Source organism: Aplysia californica, unplaced genomic scaffold, assembly GCF_000002075.1.
Source record: "Aplysia californica isolate F4 #8 unplaced genomic scaffold, AplCal3.0 scaffold00701, whole genome shotgun sequence".
Lineage (NCBI taxonomy): Eukaryota > Metazoa > Mollusca > Gastropoda > Aplysiida > Aplysiidae > Aplysia > Aplysia californica.
The window spans coordinates 275,967-300,775 of NW_004797971.1; the positions used below are offsets into that span (position 1 = coordinate 275,967).

The window sequence follows — 24,809 nt, forward strand, 5'->3', positions numbered from 1 at the left end:
TATTAAACCCTATCCATTCTGTACCACCCCAGGGGTTGTATTCTTCACATATTAGAATACTTCTAGCGTGAAGATCTCTTTGAAACTTTCAGTATTTCTCATAAAATCCTTTTGACAGACTGCTATGCAAAGCATACAGATCGGATTAACGAGTAAATTTCCTCTTCGGAAAGTGGGTGTACAGAGTTCCGTACATCGTATTCGTATGGATACAATAGTAAAACATGACATAAGGATATGGTTAATTTAACAATCAACTCAATTAGCGCACCGGAGCAAACGCAATTCAGTGCAAAGCAAAGTCAAAGTAACAGTTTCCAGAGGCCTGTGCTTCCTTCAGATACAACTCGTTAAAAGTTCATACTTGATTATGCTTTGTAACATGATGGTGATAGTTATTTGGGCAAGTCAGAACAAGATTATTATGATCACATCGAGCATAATTTATGATATTGACTGTACATCTGAACTACCATCGGGCACAGTGATGTTTATAGGAGCACCTAGGTCCTGTAATTCAGCATGAATGCGATATTTGGTCATCCTTACTTGCTAAACCCCAAACTGCAATTTGTTTTTTTTTTCTCATCATGATAAGACAGTTCCCCTTACCTTCTTCCCCCTAACACAAGCACAGCTGGGCTCCCAGCTGGTATTCAGATAAATATTCTGAATTGAAGAGAACACATTGCCCACTCCAGGAATACATTCATTTATGTACAGTATTTATCCTGGACGAAATATAGTCGCAAAACACACTGCAGTTAAGGTGTTGAACACAGAGCAGACCTACTGCCCCCTCTTGTTACATCAAGAACAAAACATAGTGAACTGTATTCATTAACATCTTTACAGTGCAGCAAAAAACAAACTTTTGAAACACATTCGCTCTAACAGACTCAAATGACCATGCCTGTTCCCACAAATTCACAGTGATGTTGTTATCGATACATTCGCAGTGATCATTACACTGGAATTCACCCTTACCATAACATTTGTTTTACAGTTGTGGCTAGAATAGCAGTAATAACAAATCAATGATGTAAATGTTCTATTCACGAACAGAATAAAAACTTTACCCAACACGCATGGTTAAAAATTCAGGCATGAAGCTTTGTTTCCAATTTTTGTTCCATAAGGGTATCGTTTAGGTTTACAGGCTCTGACACCACTTAAGCTTTTGCGCTATACATCACAACAAAACCTTGACCCACAAACATTTGACAGAGTATTTACATAGCTCAATCAAAAGAACTTTCCCACAGAAGTTATATATAATACTACAGCTCATGGCAGAGACGTCACACGCGTTACACATGGGGGTGCGCCCCTATTTACATGAACAATCTGAGCCCCCCTCCCGCTCCCAAAGAGCTCTAGTATATTAAATACCACCCTGCCCCCATATTTCAGTGCAAGCTTGTAGACTTCCTCCTTAGATTGCCGTGATGCTTCCAAGAGATTCTCTAAAAGTACTCACTCGTCTGTTAAACTGTGCATGTCTTGCCCTTGAGGTTCAGTGTCCCAGTATGAGCACACGCAGCCCCCGTTCATTTACATGGGGGACATCGCTGCCACTAACTCTAGTACTAAATTTAACCTCTTTGAGCTTACGTTAAGATAGGTGCTGGACTAGTTCTATATTTCTAATTCTGGTCTTTTTGCTGGGATCATTTCCATACAATACACAAAAAAATGTACTCTCAAAACGGTCTTGCGGATATATTTTACTGCACCATATTATTTTTGTTGTCTTATAATCAAGGTTTCTTTTTCTAACACTTGATAACAAAGAATTATCAATACTATAATTATCATATTTTTTCAGAAATGTCTAGAATACTCATATAACCATCTTTTACCAATGCTGACTTGCCAACAGTCTTTACAGGTAGTGATTTACTTTGAAAGTGAAGTCACCACCCACGAGGAGAGGAAAACTTTAATCCCCACCCCCCGTGTCTGTTCACACAATAAAAAATATCTTTGGCCAGCTGCTAAACTGCACTAAGCCCAAAAATTTGTCTTTTTACTGCAATTTCTAAATGTGGCATCCGTTGCATGTGCTCATGAAATATTCTGTTGAGATTTTAATTCTTAATGTTGAAAAAAGAAAGAAAAAATACATAATGTTGGTACAAGAATGAAAGTTTTTTCCTCTCCTCTGTAAAATTTTACTTTCTGGGCATAATACATTTTAACAGCTTTCCCACGATATCTGATGGACATTCAACAGGCACAACAGCGATTCACTTGAATGAATCAAAACCTGACTCTCCTATTGCACATTCACTCATATATTTTTGACTTCGACATGAGCCTATGCAGATACCACACCAGCTTTCTAAGGGAATGCCACAAAGTACAATGAGACCTAATACTCTTCTGCCCATGGGTTCTCCTCTAGATAAGCATCAATGACTTCCTTCAGGGAAAAGTTGGGTATGAGCTGCTCCTGTGTCAAGTCTGTTCTTGTCACCGGGTCAAAATGACCCACACGCTGAAAGATAAAATTTAAAAATACATAGCACTTTTCATAAAACTCTGGATTACAAGATTCACCCTAATTAGAGAGGAAAGCTTGTTTGTGCATTTTTTGTGTTGTAAATGATTCATCACACAGTGCCAGAGACAGCATCAACAGTAATCAAGTTACAAATAGTTGTGTCTCTTTAGTTTAAATTCTTAGATCAACTTTATAGTTTTTCTAAAAGTCTTGACTTATGTCCCTTTGTTTACCGCGCCTCCTCTAAGTGTGTGTATACATTGGTTTTTGTTTTATTTCAGGCAAATTATAAGCTCAGAAAGGAAAACAAGACAGATCCCAGTCAGAGATGAGATAGGAAGAAGGCGGTGGCGACGGATTGGACATACTCTCAGGAAGTCAGGCAGCTGCATTACAAAAAAAGTGTTGGATTGGCATCCACAGGGTAAGAGACCAAGGGGAAGACCATGTGGAACCTGGATAAGAATCACAGAAATTGATGTACAGAAAAGTGGGAAGACATGGAATAACATCAAGAGGCTAACTCACGATAGAGAAAGGTGGAAGTGTTTGTCTGTGGCCTATACCCTAGTGCAGGGTGAGAGAGGCAATGATGATGATCAGTGCTTTCACCAGCTGAAGCTGAAAAGTAAGGAAAATTCTGTCGGGGGTCTGCCCCAGCAGGGTCCAGGGACAGCGTCCCAGTGGGGGTTCATGGGGCCAAGCCCCCGAAGAAATTGAAATTTAGGACTTTCAGAGGGTTGAAAACGGCATTTGGGAGCCTGTTTGAAGAGGTTGCCAACAACCCATACTACCTATTTTTTCACCAAGATTTTGTCTTGTTTGATTTCTTCACCAACATATCTTTCCTTTGCTGGCAATGTTTAAAAGCAGGTTCCCTTTCATTGTTACTATAATTCAATTAATTTGTCATCGCACCGTTGATACTAATAGAAGGCAAACCTTGGAATAATGAATAGATAGGTACCTTCACAATAGAGTTACCAGACTTGCCATTCTATGAAACCTCAAAATCAGGATTTCAGGGAGAAAAAATCTGGATTTGGTGAAAAAAATTGGGATCAACAGCAAATCACCCAGGTGACTGTCAAAGCTGACATAAAAATTTTCCAGGGGTGTCCATAAATTACTGGGCCTATATGCCCTCTGTGTGTCTTTGTTTGTGTGTGTGTGTGTGTGCGTGTGTGTGATCATTATTTTTTGTAAATCCTGAAGCATCACGTCAAGCACTCCTAGTCCAAGTGTCCATACCCCCCCCCCCCCACCAATAAGCAATAAGTCCCGAAATACATGAACTTAGGTTGACCCCGTCAACAGACCGTCCCCGACACGCAGAACTCACACGGCGATGTCATGTCACGAAATGCGAAGGCACGATTGAAACAATTTTACTAACGGGTCCGAACTGCGCGTTCATACCGAACACTCGGATGGCCAATGACCAAATACCAACAAATCTCTTATCCCTCATAAGGCATTCAGACTAAAGCAACGACAACGGCCGTATGTTAGTCTTGTCAGCGCATTTACATGTAGTTGTGTAAAGGTTAGAAAGACTGTCGCTCGTCCGAGTGTTTGATGTGAACGCGCAGTTACCAGACCTCGGACAAGGCTTGTTTTGAAAGTAACAGTGGAACTACGAATATTATCGATTATTTGTATGTCCCAAATTGTAACAGTTACCAGGCTATCATCGGAGAATTCTGAGCGCGGGTAAAGATCACACACAACTTGGGGCGAGTCAACAACTACTACTAAATGTGGCATCAATATTTCGGGAAATAGTGCTCCGAGTTCCTACAGACAAAAAGTTCAACGGGTGCTTCCTACGATAAAGGAGAAAGCAGAGTAAGTTTTCAGAAAAATCCGGCACAACAGCAGACTGGGACAAAAAATCGGGATAAATGCGATCGAAATCAGGAAAATCGGGATGCTTGACATTTGGGGCAAAAAATCGGGATACATGAGTGGCAGGTCTGAAGTTGCCCAGCGTATACCCTAATTTTCCTCAATTTTCACGTCTGAATGTCACATGTCACAAACTTCGGAACACCACTTCGAATTATTCTTGATTTTAGTAGTTTTAGAACAAATTTCTTTCATTGCCGCCGCTATCGCGTTTCCGTGCCGTAGAATCTTCGCACTGATAATTTCCCTAGATCTATACAATAAATTTGCAAAAAAGTTTCTTTCTGACAGTAATTTTCTGTCTAAGATCACATGTCAATATACTTGATCAACGCGCATTTTCCAGCCACGGCAACAATCCGAAGATAGACAGACGGATTGAGGGAATGATAGAAAGGAGGAAAGTCGCACTAAAAGTTCGCCAGATTTTGATCAATCTGCAGGTAAAAAATGCAAGGCCGACCAACCCGCACTGAATGCATGGGGCATAGCGAAATAATGGCCGATTGCAGGAAATGCGCAATCTGGCAGGTTTCTATAACATAAACTATTGCTGAGAGAATTACCGTAAATATCCGTAACTTATACAAGACGATATGAAGGTGAGTACGGATCTTTTGCTACGGAATTTCGGTAGTCATTCGCTGTCGCAGATTTTTACAGAGGGAGTTGATAATGATGGAGGAACAAGTACGGAACTAGCAGAAAGTATGGATTTCTGTAAAAATACGGAAGAGTGGAAGCACTGAAGATGACAAGCTCAGAAGGAAAGCGTAGTGTTTGTTCAAACTTGAGTGAAGACAACCAACAACAATGGGTGGACTTTCATCCCTCTACCCTTTCACTACAATTGCTTTATAAAAATGTTCAAAAAATGGTGAGTCGTGAACTTGTATGCAGTATGCTTCTTTCTGAGTGTCAATATTGAATATCATTTAATTAAATCTTAACCCTTTGAGCCCTAGCCACCGGTACACTGGTGAGTGGGACTCCATCCCCAACCAGGCCTGCCTTAGAAAAAAACTAGTGCGGAAAATATGGCTCAGGCAAAGGGGCAGGGTAGCCTCAGGAGGTCAGGGTTCAGAGGGTTAATACTGACCTGTAGATGTTCTATTATGTCCTTTTTGTCATAGGTGATGCCACATGGAGTGATGACTGGATCCCGCATGATTTCAAAACTGATTTTACCACATAAACAGTCAGGGACATCACGTTTCTGAAACAAATAGGAATAATGGAAACGTTGCCACAAAAGTTATTTAATGAACCCTTTCATTTCCTAACCAGTTCCATACCAGAAAAGCACTTTGCTCACAAGAAATATCATGATAGATTAAAAGATCATTTTCTCTAGAAGAAATGTATGAAAAACTTTGAAAAGTGTTCTCATCAAAATAGCAGAGAGATTTCCACAGCAAAAATCTTTCTTTCAAAATCAAAGACATTCTCTTTCATAACTTCAAGCTGAATTCTTTTTCACACAACCCTCTCAACTAAAGCAATTTCAGCACATTGCCTTGGTTATATTGCACAATGTACTAACTGCTGTTCTAACGAGCAGACCAACTACAATGACTGGCTGATCACAAAGCAAGATTATTCTCTGTGTGCCCAGTGAAGCACATATTGTGAACTTCACATCTATCAAATTTTAACTGAGAATCACTGAAACCTCACCAAAAAGAAAACCCATGAGAGCGAGGATATAGTGTGCTGGTGAGGATGAGGGAATGGGAGACAGTGAGGTAGGAAGAGATGAAGGGGAAAAGAAATTACTTGTACAAGAAAAGATCAATATTATTGTCTTCATTTTTATTGTTTTCTCATCTTTGTTACTTTAACCAGTGATAATAATCATTTCCCATGAAGACAAGAAACATCCTTCGTAAATATATCTATTTTATCTTCTCACTTTTCTTCTCTCATCCAGCTGGGAGAATAAACTGTTAACTTCCGATATCCTTTTGCTCTGTGGAAATACACAAAACAGAAAGAGGAGGGATAAAATGAAGCCATAGAAATAATGTGTCACGACGCAGTATAATCAGGCGCACGTCAATTTTTGGGCATTTGGAGTTATTGGTATCATCTTAAAGCTTGTTCATTTGACCATCTTTCGAAGACAAAAATTCATGCCTATCTTGAATAAAAGTGGAGGTATTTGCGATTGAAGGAGGTCGGGGTAGCCTGGTTTCAGGGGTAAAATTAGTGAGAAAATGGATCCCAAAATTTGGTGATTTTTAAAGTTTGAGAGTCATATGAAACTGAAAATTTACATATTTTGTGTCTTTAATCAACGTTTTTCAGTAAAATCCACACAGAATTGTGTTTTTAATTGGACAGTAATGGTGTTAAGCCAAAAAACAAAAATTTAAAAAAAATTGCAACTGGAAGAAAAAAGACAGTTTCTTCAATATTATTTTAACGAGCACCTGATTTCACCAAGCTGCCTCACATATACTCACACATTACTCACAAGTACATATGCCAGGAGTGCTGTCCCCTGCCCAAATAAATTTGAGAGCATCCAAATGCAAGCAAAATTTTGTATGCCAGGGCATAACAGTAAAAAAAAAAGGGAGTTATGGATTACCTGTGAAATTCTTCTCCATTTCAGTCAACAGTCTATCAGTTTCTCTAATCCAAAACCTTTTCATTACAAATCTTCACTGACCACACATACGACCAGGCCCTCTTTTAACACCATCCGGCCCTCTCATAGGTCTAGATCTATCTCCCATACAGTGTATCTCTAGGGAGGTTCCTTGTTGAGGAAACTGTCAAACTTTCACCCCTGCCACTGCCATCTGAAGGACAATACACCTCTATCTAATATGCACTGAGGTAATCAGAATCAGTACTATTGTCAATATCTTTTCCCAGCCATCCTTTTCCATTACTTATAAGCTCATTCAATACCTCTCAGCTATGTGGGATCACTTTGCCATCACTCCTGTTGTTTTTTTTTACAGTTTGGTAGGAATTTATTTTGAATTTTGCGTGGGTGGCAAACCTGCTATTCAGACACACTGAGCTACATTCAAATAAGTACTAAAACTGATGTTAGGTATCTTACAGAGTCTCCCCCCCTCCACCTTTCCCTTTGCAAGATAAAATATCGCAATTCACTTTTTACAGACCTCACTTCATTCAAACAGGGAATCCTCTTATATGTGAACAGCCGAGGACAAAATGTGAGCAAAGAGAACCCCATGCACAATACGAAATGTGTTATTTAAATCTCAACATCGAACTCCATTATTGGTCAAGACCAACAAAAATAATTTTGAATTTTCTGTTCAACATTTTAAAAAGTCTAACATCCTATTTAAAAAACCACAAAAACCCCCCACCTATTTTGGTGGGAAAATAAAATGAGGACACCACTAGAGTACTTGTAGTTTTAGTAGAGGTATTATGCACGGCGCCACTTTTCGCCCGATTCTGTTACCTTTTGTTAGCGTGACTCAGCAGCTCGCCGGAGCTCCCCGGCTTGGGGTCACGCGGTTAATGAGCCCTGAAGCGACTTGGACGGTATCGGTTAAGAAGTTCAAATTTTTGTCTATGTTTGAAATGATATAACTTCTTCCCCATTCTACACAGCAAACCATTATGCGGATGTACTAAAAGCTCAATGTCTTGAGATTTATTCTGCGTTTGAATGGTTAATTTCTGTGCCTTAGTTTTTGTTCTAGACAAGAGTTTGTAGAGTAACCAATTTGTCCTATTTTAGTTACATACTTAAAAAATGATTGTTTTTTAAAACAGCACGACAGATCTCTCCAAAATCAGTGTTAAAACTGACTATGAATATCATGTCTTTTACCATGGGAAATCTTAAATCTGCGCAAGTAGAAATAGTCAAGTTATAAGAGAAAAAAGATGCACATCTGCATTCTTTAACTGAAGACACTCAGCTCTTGTTCTACCATTTAACAAGAGAAAGTTACTCTGCGTTTGTTCATGAATCATGCTGTGTCTGTGGCAGCCTGCATACAACTAACAAAGATATATTATGTGATTTTCAAAAAACACAAAACTGTGTTAATAAATGGGTAGAGATGCACTTCTTGTTTGGAATAAAAATAATAACAACTAACACATTCATTCTTAGTTCTTGTGTCGGACATCTGCGCGGACACTTATGAATGTAAAGCGATCAGAACATTGTCAGTTATTGCAAATGATCATAGCAACTAAAATAAAAGCTGGAAAAGTCTGGTGCTGATTCAGTGTCACTGGAAAGCTAAAAGTTATTCATATAACATAATTACATGAAGCCTGCCCTGCTATTCAGTCAACTTACAAAACTTAGACATAGCGTATTTTAAAAAATAAGGAATTTATCGAATGTAACAGATACTGTTCGTGTATTACATTGTAGACGTATTCTGGCACTAAAATCGGTTTGTACTTTTTTATAGAGACTTCAGGGTCATTTTGAGAAACTTTAGAGAAAATATGCGAATAGTCATGATTATATTAGACACACAAAGTTGTATTTGGAGGAATTACTTCAGAGCGAATTCTGTACCAGATGGATAAAGTTGTAAAAATGACAGCTTCCTATTATATGCGCAGATACCATATTTTTTGAGTATCTGCACCAACTTTATGGCATTCATGTTCCAAACGTTTGACAGTTTTTGTAGTGCCCTTTTTTTTATATTGATTTTTTTTCATTCACACTTGTCCAAAAAATTTTACAATTTAGCATTGCCGACTTCAGCGTGTCAAATGAAATAACCAGACAAGTTACAATGTCCGTTCTTTTTTTAGTCTCAAGAGCAGAAATGCGTGCTTTGGGTGCATTAAATAATTACCATAAATACAAGGATACACCTAAAACTGTACATTGAAAAGTATCAAAAATCAAGTCAGCCCAGATAGAGCGGCAACAGGGAGCTGACCCCCATGACCCTGACGTGATAAGGCACTCGGCGGAGAACCCCCTGCTATAACTAAAATCCCACTGCCAGTGCGCCGTGTATGATGCTCGCAGCTGCATAAGGTCATATGAGCGTCAAGGGGTGGATGTCAACAGAGAAGTCCTTATAGGGAATCAGGCTTACTCAGCTCACCTCTCTAGCTTCAACAGCACAAAGTCTGCTTCGACTATCAAGGCACATCAGAAATAGCAGTTCACAAGAGTGTGACAAACATACAACAGAAGTAGAGGGAAAATGACCATAGTAAGGATTAGGAAAGAAAAAAGCAGCAGTTCCCTGTTGCAGTTCAGGCACAGTTATGAGCATGACATTGATGAATCAGCCCAATTTCAATTCTACTGTGCATAAGAACATCTTTTGGGAATGGCCTAAAGACACTTCAGTCAGCAGCACCGCCCCAGGGGGTTACTACAGTACAATTTTGATAGCAAGATAAAATCTGGAAAGAAGTTGAACAGTACACCAAAGTCAATATCAGACATATGAACCAAAAATGACACTGAACTTGAAATAACAGATGTTGTTGAATGATGTGATAGGACTTTTTAGTACATGTAAAGATGTAATGTGCAGTAAACTTTGCTTATCTCACAAACAGTGAAAAAACCCAGCAAACTAAGACTTATATCTCAGACAGTATTGGAGGAACATCTCCCACCCTTTTAAATTTAGACAAGACAAAAGCAATACACAAGAGCACTGAGCATGGAAATGACAATGTAAATCTTGAGTTGTACCCCTTGCTACTTACATTTTTAACCTTAACACTTTGCCATCACAAGGCTCAGATAGCAAAAACTCTTGTTATCAAAGGCAAAGGCATTTTCGGGAAAATCCAAAAAAACTGGGCGGTAAACATCACCGATCGGCGAGATGTGATAGCAAATTGTTAAAACATGAAATAAAAAAAAAACCCATTGAAACTCACAGCTTCCTCACACAAACTTTCCACATCTTCATTTTCTGCCATCCCATTGTCCTCTTTCAAAGCTTCTAATCGTCTGTTTGGAAAAAAAGAAAATCACCATGTACTTAGTATAGAATAGTCATGTAATTATTCATTACATTCCTAAAGAATAAATGGTTACCAGAGACTATTAAAGTTGGCTTAAGGTTGAGAGATTTCTAAAAGAATAAAAAAGGTTAGAGTGGGCTTCACTAAGCAAATGAGAAAAAACAGATGAGATAAATGAAACTACGTAAATTTTTCTTCCCTTAAGCTTAACTGTCCTTGTCGATTAAATTATATCTCAAGGGAACAGTGGACTTATTCAACCCACATGATGACTCCATAAACAGGACACTTTTCCTAAAAGAATTAAATTAAGAGTTGCTACCTTTTGAGCAAACAAAAGCCAATTACCAAGGCTGCTTTTGATTCCTTTACTAGTGAGAGGTACCATGGATTTTACAATAAAGATAATATAGTATAGCAGACATATAGTGAAATCAGTAGGACACGGAAATCTTTTCGCTATGTATGTTTTAAATACAAAGAACATACTGTGGAGTCCCCTTAAACTGAACAATTTTAATCCAGAAACAGTAGCAACCAAAAGAAAAGAAAATTTTTTACTTTTCCCTTGCTATTTGAGCAACATCTCTACACCGAAAAAAATATCCTGATCCTGCAGATTTCGGTTTAAGCGGACTGCACAGTACATGTATAAAAAACAACAACTGGGGACCTAAAAATCTTTCCACTATGTGTATGTTAGCTATGTATCAGCTAGACTGTAGTTCTTTGCTAAAATGGACCTCTGTTACAATTACCTTTCCTTATCTTCTTTGATGAGTCTGTTCAAGTATGACTGCAGTTCAATCTCTTGCTTTATTCTTTTCTCCTCAATCACGTTCCACCTTCTTTTCTTTGCCACACGAAGAGCATTGGTGATGTCATCCCCAAAATTTAACTTTTGCTCTTTTGCCAATTCATGAGCTGAAATGAAGTAATTTTGTAGAAAATAGAAGGGGAAGAAAACATGTATTTAACACTGAATTTCACAGGTGGTAAGAAAAAGCATTTTCATTCAGTCCAAGAGGTAAACAAATCAAAGTATTCTGATTTTCGTCAGAGCTTACAATTTAATTACATTTTTTTAAAAATTCGTTAACATTCCAAACAAACTAACAACTACAATGAAAATTTTAAATTCACAGTCTGCCTGCAGACCACTGAACATCGAAAATAATTCAAAGTTGTCTTCCAAACTGCTTTTTACTTTAATATTCACAGTACACTAACAAATATTATAAGATAGGAAATAAAAAGGTATTCTAATTGATGCTTCTTTGACATGATATTTAAAAACAATGGAAAAAAACCAAGGTTTTTAAAAAGAATATCACCTACTTTAAAAATATTTAAAAATTAAAAACAAAACACAAGACAATTTTCAACCTTTTTTCAAAGCAGCAATAGCTTCATCATACAAACTCTGTTCCACAAAAGCTTGACCCATGAAAAAGTGACCTTTGACCCAAGACCTGTCTAGATCCAGAGCTCTCTGACAGTCCTGATGCACCCTCTCCCATTGCCTCAATTTTAAGTGGCACAGGGCACGGTTTGTAAAAAATGGGGCTGTGTTTGGGTTCTTTATCTGTGTACAAAAAACAAACATGTCCAAGTTAAAAGTGACAGGAAAGCAAATTGAAACAATAACCGTCAATTCGTCCTCGGAAAAAAAGACATACATGTATACTTACTTTTACTTTTTCATCCTCTGTAGCCGTTAAGCGTCGAGGGAAGATGCAGTTTTCTATAGTAGGCCAGCTCCGCAGCTCTTTCAGTTGTAATGTTGTTTTCTTAGTGTTTCCTTGATACCCTCGATCCACCTTTTGCGCAGCCTTCCTCTTCCTTTATAGCCTGAGGGCTTGGTGTTGTAGGCTTTCGAGGCTGGCTGGTCAGGTGACATGCGTAACAGGAGGCCAAACCCTTTTATCCTCTGTCTTTCTATGTAACACAGGCAGGACTCAGAGCTGATAGCTGCTCTTACATCTTCATTTCTCTGCCTGTCTCGTCTTGTGATGTTAAGAGTTTAGCGGAGACATTTCATTTCGCATGCAGTGATTTTGCTTTTCATGGGTTTTGCTAAAAGTCCATGTCTGGCACTGATAACATAATGTTGGTATGAATATTGAGGTGATAAGCTGTTTATTTGTGTCCATGGAGATGTTTGGATGAGATAGGAGGGGAGCGAGCTGGCAGGTGACAACCTTGGCTTTTTGCGTTCGCATTTCTATTTCTCTGTCTATGGACCCGTTTTCAGAAAAAATGCTGCCAAGATATTTAAACTCCTTCACCTGTTTCAGTTGTTTACTATTGACATGGATGTTCAAGGGACTATAGTTTCGGCTCACTTTCAGAACTTCTGTTTTTGATGTGCTTATTTTCATGTTGAATTTCTCAAAGGCGTTGTTGAGTTCAGAAGTGTGATTTTGGAGGCTTTGTTGGTCATGATGAATAAGACATTGGTCGTTCATGAACAGAAATTCATTTAGGCTTTCTGGGCTTTGGTTTGCGTCTTTCGTTATTGTGTCCATATATATTATAAACACGAGGGGAGATAGAACGCATCCCTGTCGTACTCCAGATCTTACTTTGAACTAGTCTGTATTGCCCTCCTTCGTTCTTACTGAGCTTCTGCTGTTGGTATATATAGAGCTCTGACATTATCCAACATTTGTCCTCTGACGCCATACTTTTCGAGTGTCTTCCAGAGTTTTGCATGTTTTACTCTGTCAAAAGCCATCTCCTGGTCTATAAAGATGATGTTGGATTCTTTGTTGTGTTCGATTGTTTTCTCGTACCTGTTGTAATGCGGATACAGCATCCGTGCATCCTCTTCCCTTTCGGAATCCAAACTGAGCTTTGCTCAGATTTCTCTCTACAATAGGTCTTATGTGCTGCTCTAGTATCTTTGCGTACATTTTTCTTGAGTGGCTTAACAATGAGATGCCTCTGTATGTTGTGCAGTCATGTTTGTTGCCGTTTTTTCCCCCCACAATGGTACCACTATGGCTTTCTGCCAGTCTTCTGCGCATTTTCTTTGCTCCCAGGCTCTGTTGAAAATTCGCCTCAGCCACAGTATACCGGTGTTTCCACAAGCTCTTATGGCTTCCACTGTGATGTCATCAGGTCCGGGGGCTTTGTTCTTGGGGCTGGTCTTGAGCGCCTTTTCTATTTCACGAGGAAGTATTGGTGGCTCTGATTGATCTCCATATGATGGTTGGAACTCTTCTTGTTGTTCGTGGCAAGCGTCTGGGTAGAGTAGTTCTTGGAAGTAATTTTCCCATCTTTTCTTAATTGCATGTTTGCCGAGAATGGCATTCCCTCTTTGTAGTTTATAATGCATGTCGGGTTGTAAGGGTCTTTCCTTACCCGCATGCTTTTCACACATTTATAAAATTCTCTTGGGCTTTCCTTGCAGATTTTGGTCAGTTTCTCACCATACATTTTCTTTAGCAGTTTTGATGATTCTTTTGGTCTCTCTTCTCGCTTTCCTGTATTCTATATTATAGTCTTCTTCAGTCTTTGACTCCTGCCATTTCTTGAATTTCTTCCTTTTCATTCTAATTGCTTTTTTGGTTTCATCATTCCACCAGCATGTTGTTCTGCCTTTGTTTCCACCTATTTGTTTGGTGCCACAGCTGTTTTTCAGTATTTCTGACTGACAGGGATTTTTTGAATATTTGTCATTCGTCTTCTATGTCTTTGATCTCAGCTGACAGTTTGTAATACTCCTTGGTAATGTCATCCTCGACTGCTTTCTTGATGTCTGGTTCTCCCAATTTTCTTCGGTTAGTTGTGGATTTTCCCCTGTTGTTCTTTTGTTTGCTTTACTTTATTGGTTGTGAGAATTAGTATCACAGGTCTATGGTCCGTGTCGATGATGCAGTTTGGAACCACTCTCGAATCTTTGGCTGTATGTCTTTGTTTTCTGCGCATCAGGATGAAATCAATTTGTGATGCATGGTTCAGGTCACTCTATTTGTATCAGGTCTTGATTTGGCTTTGTCAAATTTGGAAAAATGTGTTCATAATCATCATGTCGTGCTCAGCGCAGAGGTTTATGTGATGAGATGATAAGTGCTATCAAATCCTAGATTCTACTCGTTAGTCTTTCTATGTTATTATCAATACTCACTGTTTCAAGCGGGGAACAATGTGTGTGGGTCTTACAGGTCCGGAGCTCTATCCACTGCGTTGACCCACCAGTAGCGTCGATCCTTGCTCAGCCTAGACTTAAGTCGTGGCTCGGAAGGCCTGTTCAACCTTCGCGTCTGTTTATATACCCCCCGTGCTCCCTTATTCTTGTACACTTACTAGGCTACACTGAGTTTGTTCACTTATCTCATGTGCTTGGGGCTTGTCTGGTAATCACAGCGAATCAGACCACAGTTTAGTATCATTTCCCCATCGCTGTTGCAGTCTGTATCTTTATCGCTGTGGGGTCCCAAGTACTTTTCTCAGGGGGTTCTTCTTCGTCCAACTCTGCCATTTAAATCTCCCAAGATAAATATATCTTCTTTGTTCTTGATGGTGTTAATATGGTCACTCATGTCTTGGAAATATGATACATGTATGTAGGAACAAAAAAAAAGACAGTGAAAGAAATTACCTACAACCGGCATCTTTTACTACTGGCAAAACAAAACACAAATTCAGCTCAAGAAGATGAAAAAGAAAACCCATGCATAAATCACTATCTTTTGGTTTATAATTTACTTTCAGAGAAAGAATTTTTTTTTCGTGCTATGTTGCAACTATATCGTACAGTGTAAAAACATGAACCTATAGAAAGCACTTAGCACACCTCTGTGATTGGCCCAAATCTTCTGGGGTTTCCCTCGCGAGTTGACAAGAAAACTAAGGAATATATACGATAATTTGATTGAAGACTGCATTTTTTCTCCAAATAACATGGATCATAATGAAGGTGAGAAGTGTAAATATAAGTATGACATATAAACTGGAAAGGGTGTTTATCTAAATATGTACCTACATACCTATCTTTGCTGCGTGTGTGTGTTTGAGTGTGTATGTTTTTAAGTGTGAGTGTGTTTATGCATGTGTGTATCTACCAGCGTGCCTGTGTGTGCGTGTGAATCTTCCCATTTCTTGGTTCCTGTGCGTGTGTTTATGTGTGTATGTGGATGTATGTTTGTCTATGTATGTGCTTGAGAATATGATATTATGTACTAAGAGTGTCTGGAACGGCTGAGCAATACCAAAATGTACTCCAGTTGTATATTTGTTACACAAAATGGCAATAAAGTTCATTATTAATTATTATTATTATGATGATGAACCAATAATGATACAGGGTAATAGTGATACATCTAGTCAACTCGAGAGGGAAACCCCAGAAGACGACAAAAATAGGTGGCGGGAAAACGTCATCTATATTTGGGCCAATCACAGAGGTTTGCTAAGTGCTCTCTGTAGCTTCATGCAATGTAAAATTCATATTTGAGGAAAGACAACAAAAAATATTATTAAGAGTGCATATATATATAAATAAAAAATGAGATGTTAAATGAACATGCTGTTGCATGTATTAAGATTTGTTTCATGAGAAAAACTTCAGTTGAAAAGTTTGTAATCTAAACAATCGCTGTCTCAATTCAATCCTAGATGATGTTTTTTTTCAAAGTCCCAGTGGTGGAACCAGGGGGTGAAAAAAACCCCCTGAACTTCTTAAACTTTCAAATGCAGACATCCAAAGCGATCATACACCCAATAGAAATGTCCATTTGAATATCTGGCTTGTTATTTCATACACTTCACAGGCAATAGTCACTCCCGAAAACGAATCTTTTCTTGACTGCACATGTCAATTAATGCCCTTCTATTCCAATGAATACTAATAAAGGGTGATAGATCTTGTCAACTCGGAAGGGAAACCCCAGAAGACGATAAAAATAGATTAGGGAGATATGTCACAGAGGTGTGCTAGGTGCTCTCTATAGCTTCATGTGATTTTAAACCTTGTGGTGCATCCCACAAATGAATCAAGAAAGGAAAACAGAGCATTTAGGGGCAGTAGTAATAATAATATAGAGCTTCCCTACTCAACCACATGATGCATCTAGATTAGATTTAAGTAATTTCTTCAACTCATGTTTTCTAGCACACGAAACATGATGAGACATGATGACAGGTGTCACAAGGAGGACTGCCTTTACTTTAACTTGACTTAGATTCAATCAAGTGACAAGTGTCTTTTCCTAATTTTAATAGAAGTGGTTATGTGTGTGGCTATGCGTATGGCCCTCCACTTCACATAAAAAGTAGAGTGTAAACACGGCCTCGCGGGCACTCGCGGCCTTCCGACCGTGTGGTATCGGTAAAATCGAGGTAATTCCGATCGCTGTTCCTTTGCTCTTTCGATATAAAACACCAAATGCCATACACCTTGTAAAAGTTCAGCTTTTCTTCATTACAATGGTGTAAGTTGTCTATGTGTCCGATTATTAGGAGCTGGAGAATCGTCGACGAAAGCGAAGCCCCTCGCTGTCGGAATGCGTGGTCGGCCGGTTCAAAAATTGACATGTGTGCATTCAAATGCTTCGCGGAACGAGGGATGATTAAATACCGTCTTTTCATTGGCGGAGAACTGTAGAGCTTTAAAGGGTTTTCCCGTGGTATACATTTGGCCTTTGGCGTTTAAATAAAAAACTTTTAAAAATGCGGTCAAAATATTTAAAGATCACTCTTTACACAAAATATGTATAATACCGGCTTTAACTCATATTCGTTATGCCGAGCTGTGGGGGGCGGCGCGGCTAAAGTGCCGTCAGTACGCTAAGCCGCCCCCGGCGGCTCGAGAACCGATCTTCAATTTTAGCTTAGATTCTATTCCAATCCACATATCCATGTTAAAATAAAGGTCATAATATAATGTTGACTTCCGGGTCAAGCATTTCCACTGAAAATTGGAAGTTTAGATTCAGTTTTGAAACGCGATTTCGTAGTTTATTCGACTTTGTTTTATCGCGATTCCAAAATTATAGCCCGGACACCAGTCTTAGTAATTTTACACGACAAAATCTATCATTATTTTGCCCACTAAAGAAGTGTAGGACTCTTTTTTATAATATTGATACGATTGGACTCATATTGCCAATGCACTGTTATTGAGAAATCAATATTTTTGAGTGCCAGATCTAGATCTAGATTCTTGGTCTAGATTCTAGGTCAAGATCTATATCTAAATTGTCAAAATATTTTTTTCTCCCCAAAATCACTACTTTTTGTTGAAATTACACAAAAAGTGCCATTCAAGACATGTATAGGTTTATTCCAAATGCAATTCTGAATAATTCCCTATAAGATACGAGTGGGTTTTTTTCTGTTGGTGATCGTTTTTCAAGATTATAAAAATTTTTTTTAAAAATATCGGATGTTATGATCCAAATGTACAAATATTATGGAATGTATGTAAATAACTGCGAACTTTTCAATATTTTCCAGTTCTATTTTCATTTATGGTTATTTTGATGTATCATTTGACTAGATGCAAGCATATTTTTTGAGTTTCACCAAAGATTATAAAGTTTTTATTTTCAAATTTTAACCGAATCCATTCAAAATTGTGTTGCATAATCGCCACTTACAGGAACCAAAGCTGAAAAATATATAAATAAACATTACAGATGCATTCTACAATCCATACTGAAAATATTGGTATTAGCAATAACCATGAAAAACCTTTTTTTGCCAGAAAGTGTTTGCAAATAGATATGCATTTTGTAGCTTTATCTTCACAGAGCATGGAACTTTTTGAATTTTTGAAATCCATCAATAAACAAAAAAAGTAACGGATTTTTTAATCAATTAATTTTTGGTACACTTTTATATAATGAAAAAAACCCAAAATATGGGACGTTCTTTGGTGAGTTTTGAGACAATATTCGTCATAACTCGCTCATTTCTCAGAGTATTTAAAAGAAACTTTGCAACCCAGTACATTTTCTAGTGCAGAATCTAGTCCTGCTTTCAGATTTTTCATAGCTATCCTATTTTTTGAGTTATGAAGATGTTAGATAAAAATGTGGCGATTTTCGGTGTGTTTTGAGACAATATTTGTCATAGCTCGCCTATTTCTTGAAATATGTAAATGAAACTTGGCAGTCTAGTATATTTTTTAATGCAGAATCTAGACATGCTGTCATATTTTTAATATCTGTCATACTTTTTGAGTTGTAAAGACATTAACAGGTAAAAAAGTGGCGTTCTTTACAGATTTACAAAGATTATCAGTCATATGTTGTCCCAAAGTCATGATATTTGAATAAAACTTGGCAACATAAAAGATTCCTCCTTGCCAAGCAATGCTCTGGATCAATTTGTCACAAAAATGTAAGTAGAGAGGATTTATTAGTCTAATAAATCCAGTTCTGTACTAGTAAAAGCATGCATACTTAGTTATTGAAAATAACATCGTCTCTGTGTATATCCATTGTTGGACAGTGTCCTATTGTGTGGTAGATTAAGATGCGTTCAGATAATAATAGTTTACAAGTCATGGGAATATTTCGCATGTGTAGGCTACAACTCATACAATAAATGTACCATATTTACACCCCCCCCCCCCTTCTCTCTCTCTCTCTCTCTTTCTCTCACGCGCACGCGCACACACACACACGCACGCGAGCTCACTCACGCACGCACGCGTGAACGATAACAATGTATAAACGGGACTATCTTCCCAGACTGGACTAAATAAGTACCATACTCTTTAATAACAATCTTAATGCCTCACTTTTCCAAACAGAGCACACAGGAGGAGTCCAAGTGTGTGCTTTCCCAAGAGGGGGGAATAGGCTTTCATAACGCAAACACAATGCCATACCACTTCTCAAGATGTTTGCTTTTCTGTTTCTGTTCAAGCAAATAAAAATGACTACATCTATTGTATTGTGACTAAAATGCAAGTTATCAAGGCCCTCGTTTAGTTTTGAAGTATCCTTCCCCCCCTTTCCGGTTCACATAAGCGGGGCCTCGTTTGTAGCGCCCGAGGCGACCGATGGCTGGTGACGTCACTCAGTGGAAATTTCCCAGCCGCCGGCCGCTCACCCAGCACGCGCTAATGGCAATCCGCTTTTTCCTTTACTTACTCTCACATTTTCAAAGATTACGCGAGAACCGCTAAACACAGAAGCTTGAAATTTTAAGGGAATAAAGAAAAATGGTGTACAACGTATCAGTCAGTTTGACAAATCACAGCTCCGAAAAATCTTCAAAGCGCACCACATCAACCACTTTCGCAAACGTTTTCGACTGCTTCTAGGATGGGTACAATGTTGTCAAACTGCATACTACGAGATTGACCTCTTTTCTGATTGGCTGCCAAGTTTCATTCATATCCATTCACGAGAAGCGGCGTGAGAGCGAGTTGAAGACAACAACCTTTGCGTTAGTGCGTCCCACGAAACACCCCCGCTGCGGAGGCCAAAAATCGGCAGAACAAAACGCGCTCGGTGGGCATTGCTAATAATATGTTGATATTTATTTGAATTTGTGGCCCAAAAGACCTTTTAACTATCCACTAGTCATCATCTCATTCGCCCTCCCGAAAAAAATTCGTCCACAAGCCGAAAATAATACGTAGCGAATGAGTTAAAAAGGTATCACTTAAAAGATCAGTTCATTTCCTATTAGTATAAAGTAATCAGCTTGGAATTATTTTTCATCAATCCTTCTGCGAGACTAGGAAAGCATGTAACCCCGCACGCGGGGTACACTACAGTATAGAGCGAGTCGCTCGCCGCGGGGGGTGCGGCATCGGGCGGGTCAACGCTCTGTGTTTTTGTCGAAATAACGACAGATCATCATGTTTGAGGTGATAAAATACTGATTTGTAATGATCTCACAGTCTTGAAAAAAATTAGGCTCCATATATATATATGTTATAGTGATTGTACTCTGTTAATGTAGAGATGTTTAGCGCACTTGGTACTCTTTTATGGTCTGTCAAACATGGGGTTGCAGCCAGTGACCGACTTTTAACAAATTTGATCAAATTTTAAACAACTACCATTTTCTTAAAAATTGACTGAGAGGTTAAAGAATGGTACCAAAAAGCTGAGTGGATATAGGCCTTTCAAATGGAACAGATAAATTTGGCATACACCTACTTTGAAAATTTAGTTTCTGGTCTATAATAAGCTAGGCTTTGTAGGCGGCACATAAACTATCAAACCGGACCCTACAAGCGGACAAACTTAACCCTGGAAGCGCGCAGTCCCTCAACATTTAAGGCGTGAGCCGGGCTACCCGGGAAGCGCACAGGCCCTAATAGGGCTGACCTACTTTGACCAGGAACCGCGCAGGCCTTATAAAGGGCATTATATATATATATATATATATAAACGCAAACCTTTTTTAATGTAAAAGTTTAGTATTCCTTACACGGAAAATGGCGTAATAAATTACAGGTCAAAGTTATAATTTATAGTGACCAATGACTTTGCTAGTTATTGTAGAGCATCTCTTGGCCAAGATATTGATCAATAAAGTGGCACGGTCCAGTCGAGCGATATCAAGGTCTTGAGCATACTTAATTTGATCTAAATCTAACATAAATACGGGGTGCCCATTACAGCTGGATCGGGCCGATTGCCCGACTCAGTCACCTGAAACTGAACAAGATGGGTGCCACACCTAAAAATAGTTTGTGTCCTTCTACATTTAATCGTATGTTTCACTGACTGATCACGATGGCAAGCCTGACAAGACGCTTGTAAGACTCTTTTTTTTTCAGCAAGTGACAGCACAGGACAAATATCGGTTTATTTTCATTCCAGTTACCGTGGGGGGCAGGGGGGTAGATACGGAAATAATATGCCAACAAAAAGCGGTACAACTTAAGAATCTGGGTCCCGTTTGTTTAGACTAGGCATCATCCACATAGAGTACTGGATATCGATACTGACAAAAATATTCGGTATCGATGTTCTATCAGTAGATCTAGATCCAGCCTACAAAATGAGCATTAAAAATTCACTAGTTATTAATTAACAAGGGAAGGGGGGTTTCAGGGGGGCAAATAAAAACATGGAGATGGGGGGTTCAGGGGGGCATGCCCCCCATGCCCCCCTGAATTTGAACATAATTTGATGTTTTGCAATTAGCCTAGGTTTGATAGGCCATCTCTCCATATCGGCACACTCATCAAAAAGTAATCATTTAGAAACAGAAGTAATCGTCGGTGGGGTCAAAACTAAATCATAGCGTCAATTGCCAACGAGTGACGTGGTGGCAATTGACAAAAATTGACTTTTTGTCAATTGCCACCGAGTGAAGCGGTGTAAAGTCTGAAAACAACACTATCTTTAGCATTATACATTATAATGTGTGTCTAATGGGTCAATTTGTTCTGAACTAATTTCATAGGACAAGCATCCAAAATCTAGATCTAGTCTAGAACTACGGTACTAACTTGGCGTGTTTTCAATGAGACGTATGCCTAGATCTAGGCTGGGAGGACTTCCGTAACGAGCGACCACTTCACTCTATGAGACAGAGTAGAATAGAGGGGTAGGAGTTGGGGTAGATCTAGGGGTAGGGGGAGGGTTAGGGTTAGGGTTAGGGTGAAGGTTTGGGCTTGGGTTAGGGTTAGATCTAGGCCTCTTCTATTTTGTGTTTGTTGGGGTGGTCGCTCGTAACGGAAGTCCTTCCTCTAGGCTAGCCTTAGCTTAGCCTACACTTTGGTGAAGAACAGGCACAGGCAATTCTAGAAGTAGAAGGTCACAAACTCAAGCAGAAATTCACGTTATATCGGGGAACATAAATCGGGGGACGGGGGTCAGGAAAACACACACACACACAGAGGTGAACGCACAACACTGAGCACTCGAGCACAGCTAGATCTACCCACCAACTCAAAAGAGCTCCCAATTCACTCGGTGGCAATTGACACTACCAAACTAAACTAAATATCCCCAAGCGGGACCCAGATTCTAAGTCTTAAGTATCTAGAATTCTAGATTCTAGATCTATGAATCTAGTCTCGTACCCAAAAAGCCAAGGGGCGAAGGGGTGCAGGCCCACAAAAATAATAAATATCTAGAAATCTAGATCTACGCCTAGTCCCAGGTGGTCTGCTTATCTTCAATTTTACTAAAAGTGATTTCGAAAGAAAGCAACAGAATATTCCAGAAACTTACAATGGCCTTCGTGTAGCAAGCGATAGCATCGTCGTATTTTCTTGCAGCAAACAGCTTATTGCCTTGGTTCTTTAATTCCGAGGCACTCATACTTGAATTTCCCTTGATCTTCTTCACAACTAGATTCTAGATCTAGTCTAGATCTAATACGGAATATTATATCCTTTTTCTTTCAAGACAACAATCGTACATCATGATGTCTGAACAACCAGGACCTTATTTCATTCCATGGTTGCAGTCTCCATGTTTACAATTGTGAATTCTATTGTAGGCTAACATGTTAGGCCTATTTCACTGTCAGTCCAGAAAATAGGGCCATACTCGATTACATATGTGAAGTCGACTTTTGAAAGCTCGTGGTATCCACAACGATCCGCCATGCCGTGTCGATACGCATACAGATGGCTAATTTAATACGATCATACATGTAGGGCAAGGCTGCCTAGATGTAGGGCCTACATCATGTATCATGCAGTTCACAATGATAATAACTTACTGTGGGCCTAGATCGACTTACATTATTATACATGTAATTTGAATTTATCTTGAATTTCAAAGTTGTTTTTAACACATAAAGTGAAGTAATAATGATAATAATTAATTTATCTTCAGACAGCAACAGAAACATTTGTTAAGATCAAATTCAAACTGTCTCCTTGTTGTAAAACCTGTGTTTCGTTTACATCGGATCATATTTGAGCACACTTTTGCAACAAACATGATCCTTATATATTTCAAGTCAATATCTTTTAAAATGGCTGAGCATTAAATTAACTCCTCGTTTCCCCCTCCTAGACTACAATAATGCTAGAATATTAAAATTTTGTTTAGATAACCATATATATGCTTGCATTATGGAGAGTGGGAAGCTTAGTAAAACCTTCTTGTCTGAGGGGAATTCTATTCGGATGAGTGTTGTGCGACAAAGATCTTTTACTGTAATACACATAAGCCTATTAGGCAAAGAGATGGCAAATACATACATGTTAAAATGGATCGTAACATAATAAGATCCTTGGTAGAGGATCTCTAAGATCATGAAAGATCTTTAGTCGAAAGATCGGTCGAGATACAAACGAAAAGATTATTCGATATTCAATTGAACGGACGATTTTCATGCATATCCGGTTTGAGGGAGATAATTAAACGGTGTGAATTTCCAGCTGTTGACAATACATTGTCAAGAGTACACCCCCCTTCCCTCTGATACTCCAGCTTTGATAATAATAATTATTAGATCTATTGTAACAGTTGCATGTTGTTACTGTGTAGCCAACTGTGTTGTAAACAAAGCTTCTGTCATCACTACGGTTATCCAGTATCCAATAAGAGAGAGACAGACAAAGAGAGAGAGAGAGAGAGAGAGAGAGAGAGAGAGAGAGAGAGAGAGAGAGAGAGGGAGGGAGAGGGGTGGGGGGGGGGGGGGTAAAAACGAGAGCTATACGTGTAATAATATGAGCAGACTAGAATAAGACATAAAAAGGGAAAAGAAAATAAAGAGTACTAGATCTAGCAGGTTACAGATGTGCAATGAGAAGAGCAGAGCCTCCCTCCTGTCCCTTCTTTTTTCAGTGTCTTGGTGGTTAGCGGGTGTTTTGGTGTGATTTGCTCCCAAGGAGTACCATACAGTACTCCTTATGTTTGCTCCTTAAATTCTTTCCAATAAAAAATCTGTTTCCCTTATGTCTCATCCTTCGTTTGTATGTTACACTCTCATCAGGGGTGAAGCGTCTACATTTAATATTCCCTGCTTCCCTTCCATGATTTGGGGTCATTATCGCCGCAGTTAAATTCACCCAAAGACGCCGCAGGTCTTATGAATTAAACTAGACGTTCATTGAATCGCCAAAGAGCATATAATCATATGGTCGCTTTTAAGCACAAGGGGGCTCTCCCGAAGAATGCTGTTTTGAGGAAACTGAAGTTAAAGTTTTTGGATCCTTATTCAGTCTCTGTAAAAGACAAGGAGAATTTTCTCTAAAACCAAACAAATATACACACCAGTAACACCACATTTCTCCTATAGGTAGGGCAATGCCCACTTTTGGGGTAGGTCAGAATTTTAATGACTGTCCTGTGAGTGCTAGAGCTTACACCCCCCCTGACTTTGTGGACAGGGCAGCTGCGCCTATACATGTAATACCACAGAGTTCACCAATTTAGAGCGAACGGTAAAGATTTTTTTTTCTTATCGCATTATTGTTGGATGAGGGCTTTTGTGTGCGCTGTTTTGAAGGTTTTTACGTCTCTGCATGATTTAATGTGTGTGGTCC

At 38.9% G+C, this 24,809-nt stretch overlaps 1 protein-coding gene across 1 annotated transcript; it reads right to left on the reverse strand.

Annotated features, from left to right (window-relative positions):
• Positions 1 to 574: 574 nt before the first annotated feature.
• LOC101852123 (E3 ubiquitin-protein ligase CHIP) lies at positions 575 to 22,813 on the reverse strand. The gene is made up of 7 exons (XM_005108586.3): positions 22,537 to 22,813; positions 11,765 to 11,963; positions 11,137 to 11,302; positions 10,292 to 10,364; positions 6,327 to 6,383; positions 5,514 to 5,630; positions 575 to 2,500 (listed from the first exon to the last, which is right to left on the reverse strand). The coding sequence occupies exons 1-7, from the start codon at positions 22,624 to 22,626 to the stop codon at positions 2,375 to 2,377; spliced, it is 828 nt and encodes a 275-aa protein (XP_005108643.1). The 5' UTR covers positions 22,627 to 22,813; the 3' UTR covers positions 575 to 2,374.
• Positions 22,814 to 24,809: the final 1,996 nt, after the last annotated feature.

Bases quoted from the DNA above. Each gene is read 5' to 3' on its own strand.
- LOC101852123 (XM_005108586.3), bottom strand. From the start codon at position 22,626: ATGAGTGCCTCGGAATTAAAGAACCAAGGCAATAAGCTGTTTGCTGCA. The intron at 11,964-22,536 runs GTAAGTTTCTGG...TTTTGTACACAG, and splicing joins CTTGCTACACGAAGGCCATT to ATAAAGAACCCAAACACAGC. The intron at 10,365-11,136 runs GTAATTGTAACA...TTTTCCAAACAG, and splicing joins ATCAAAGAAGATAAGGAAAG to ACGATTAGAAGCTTTGAAAG.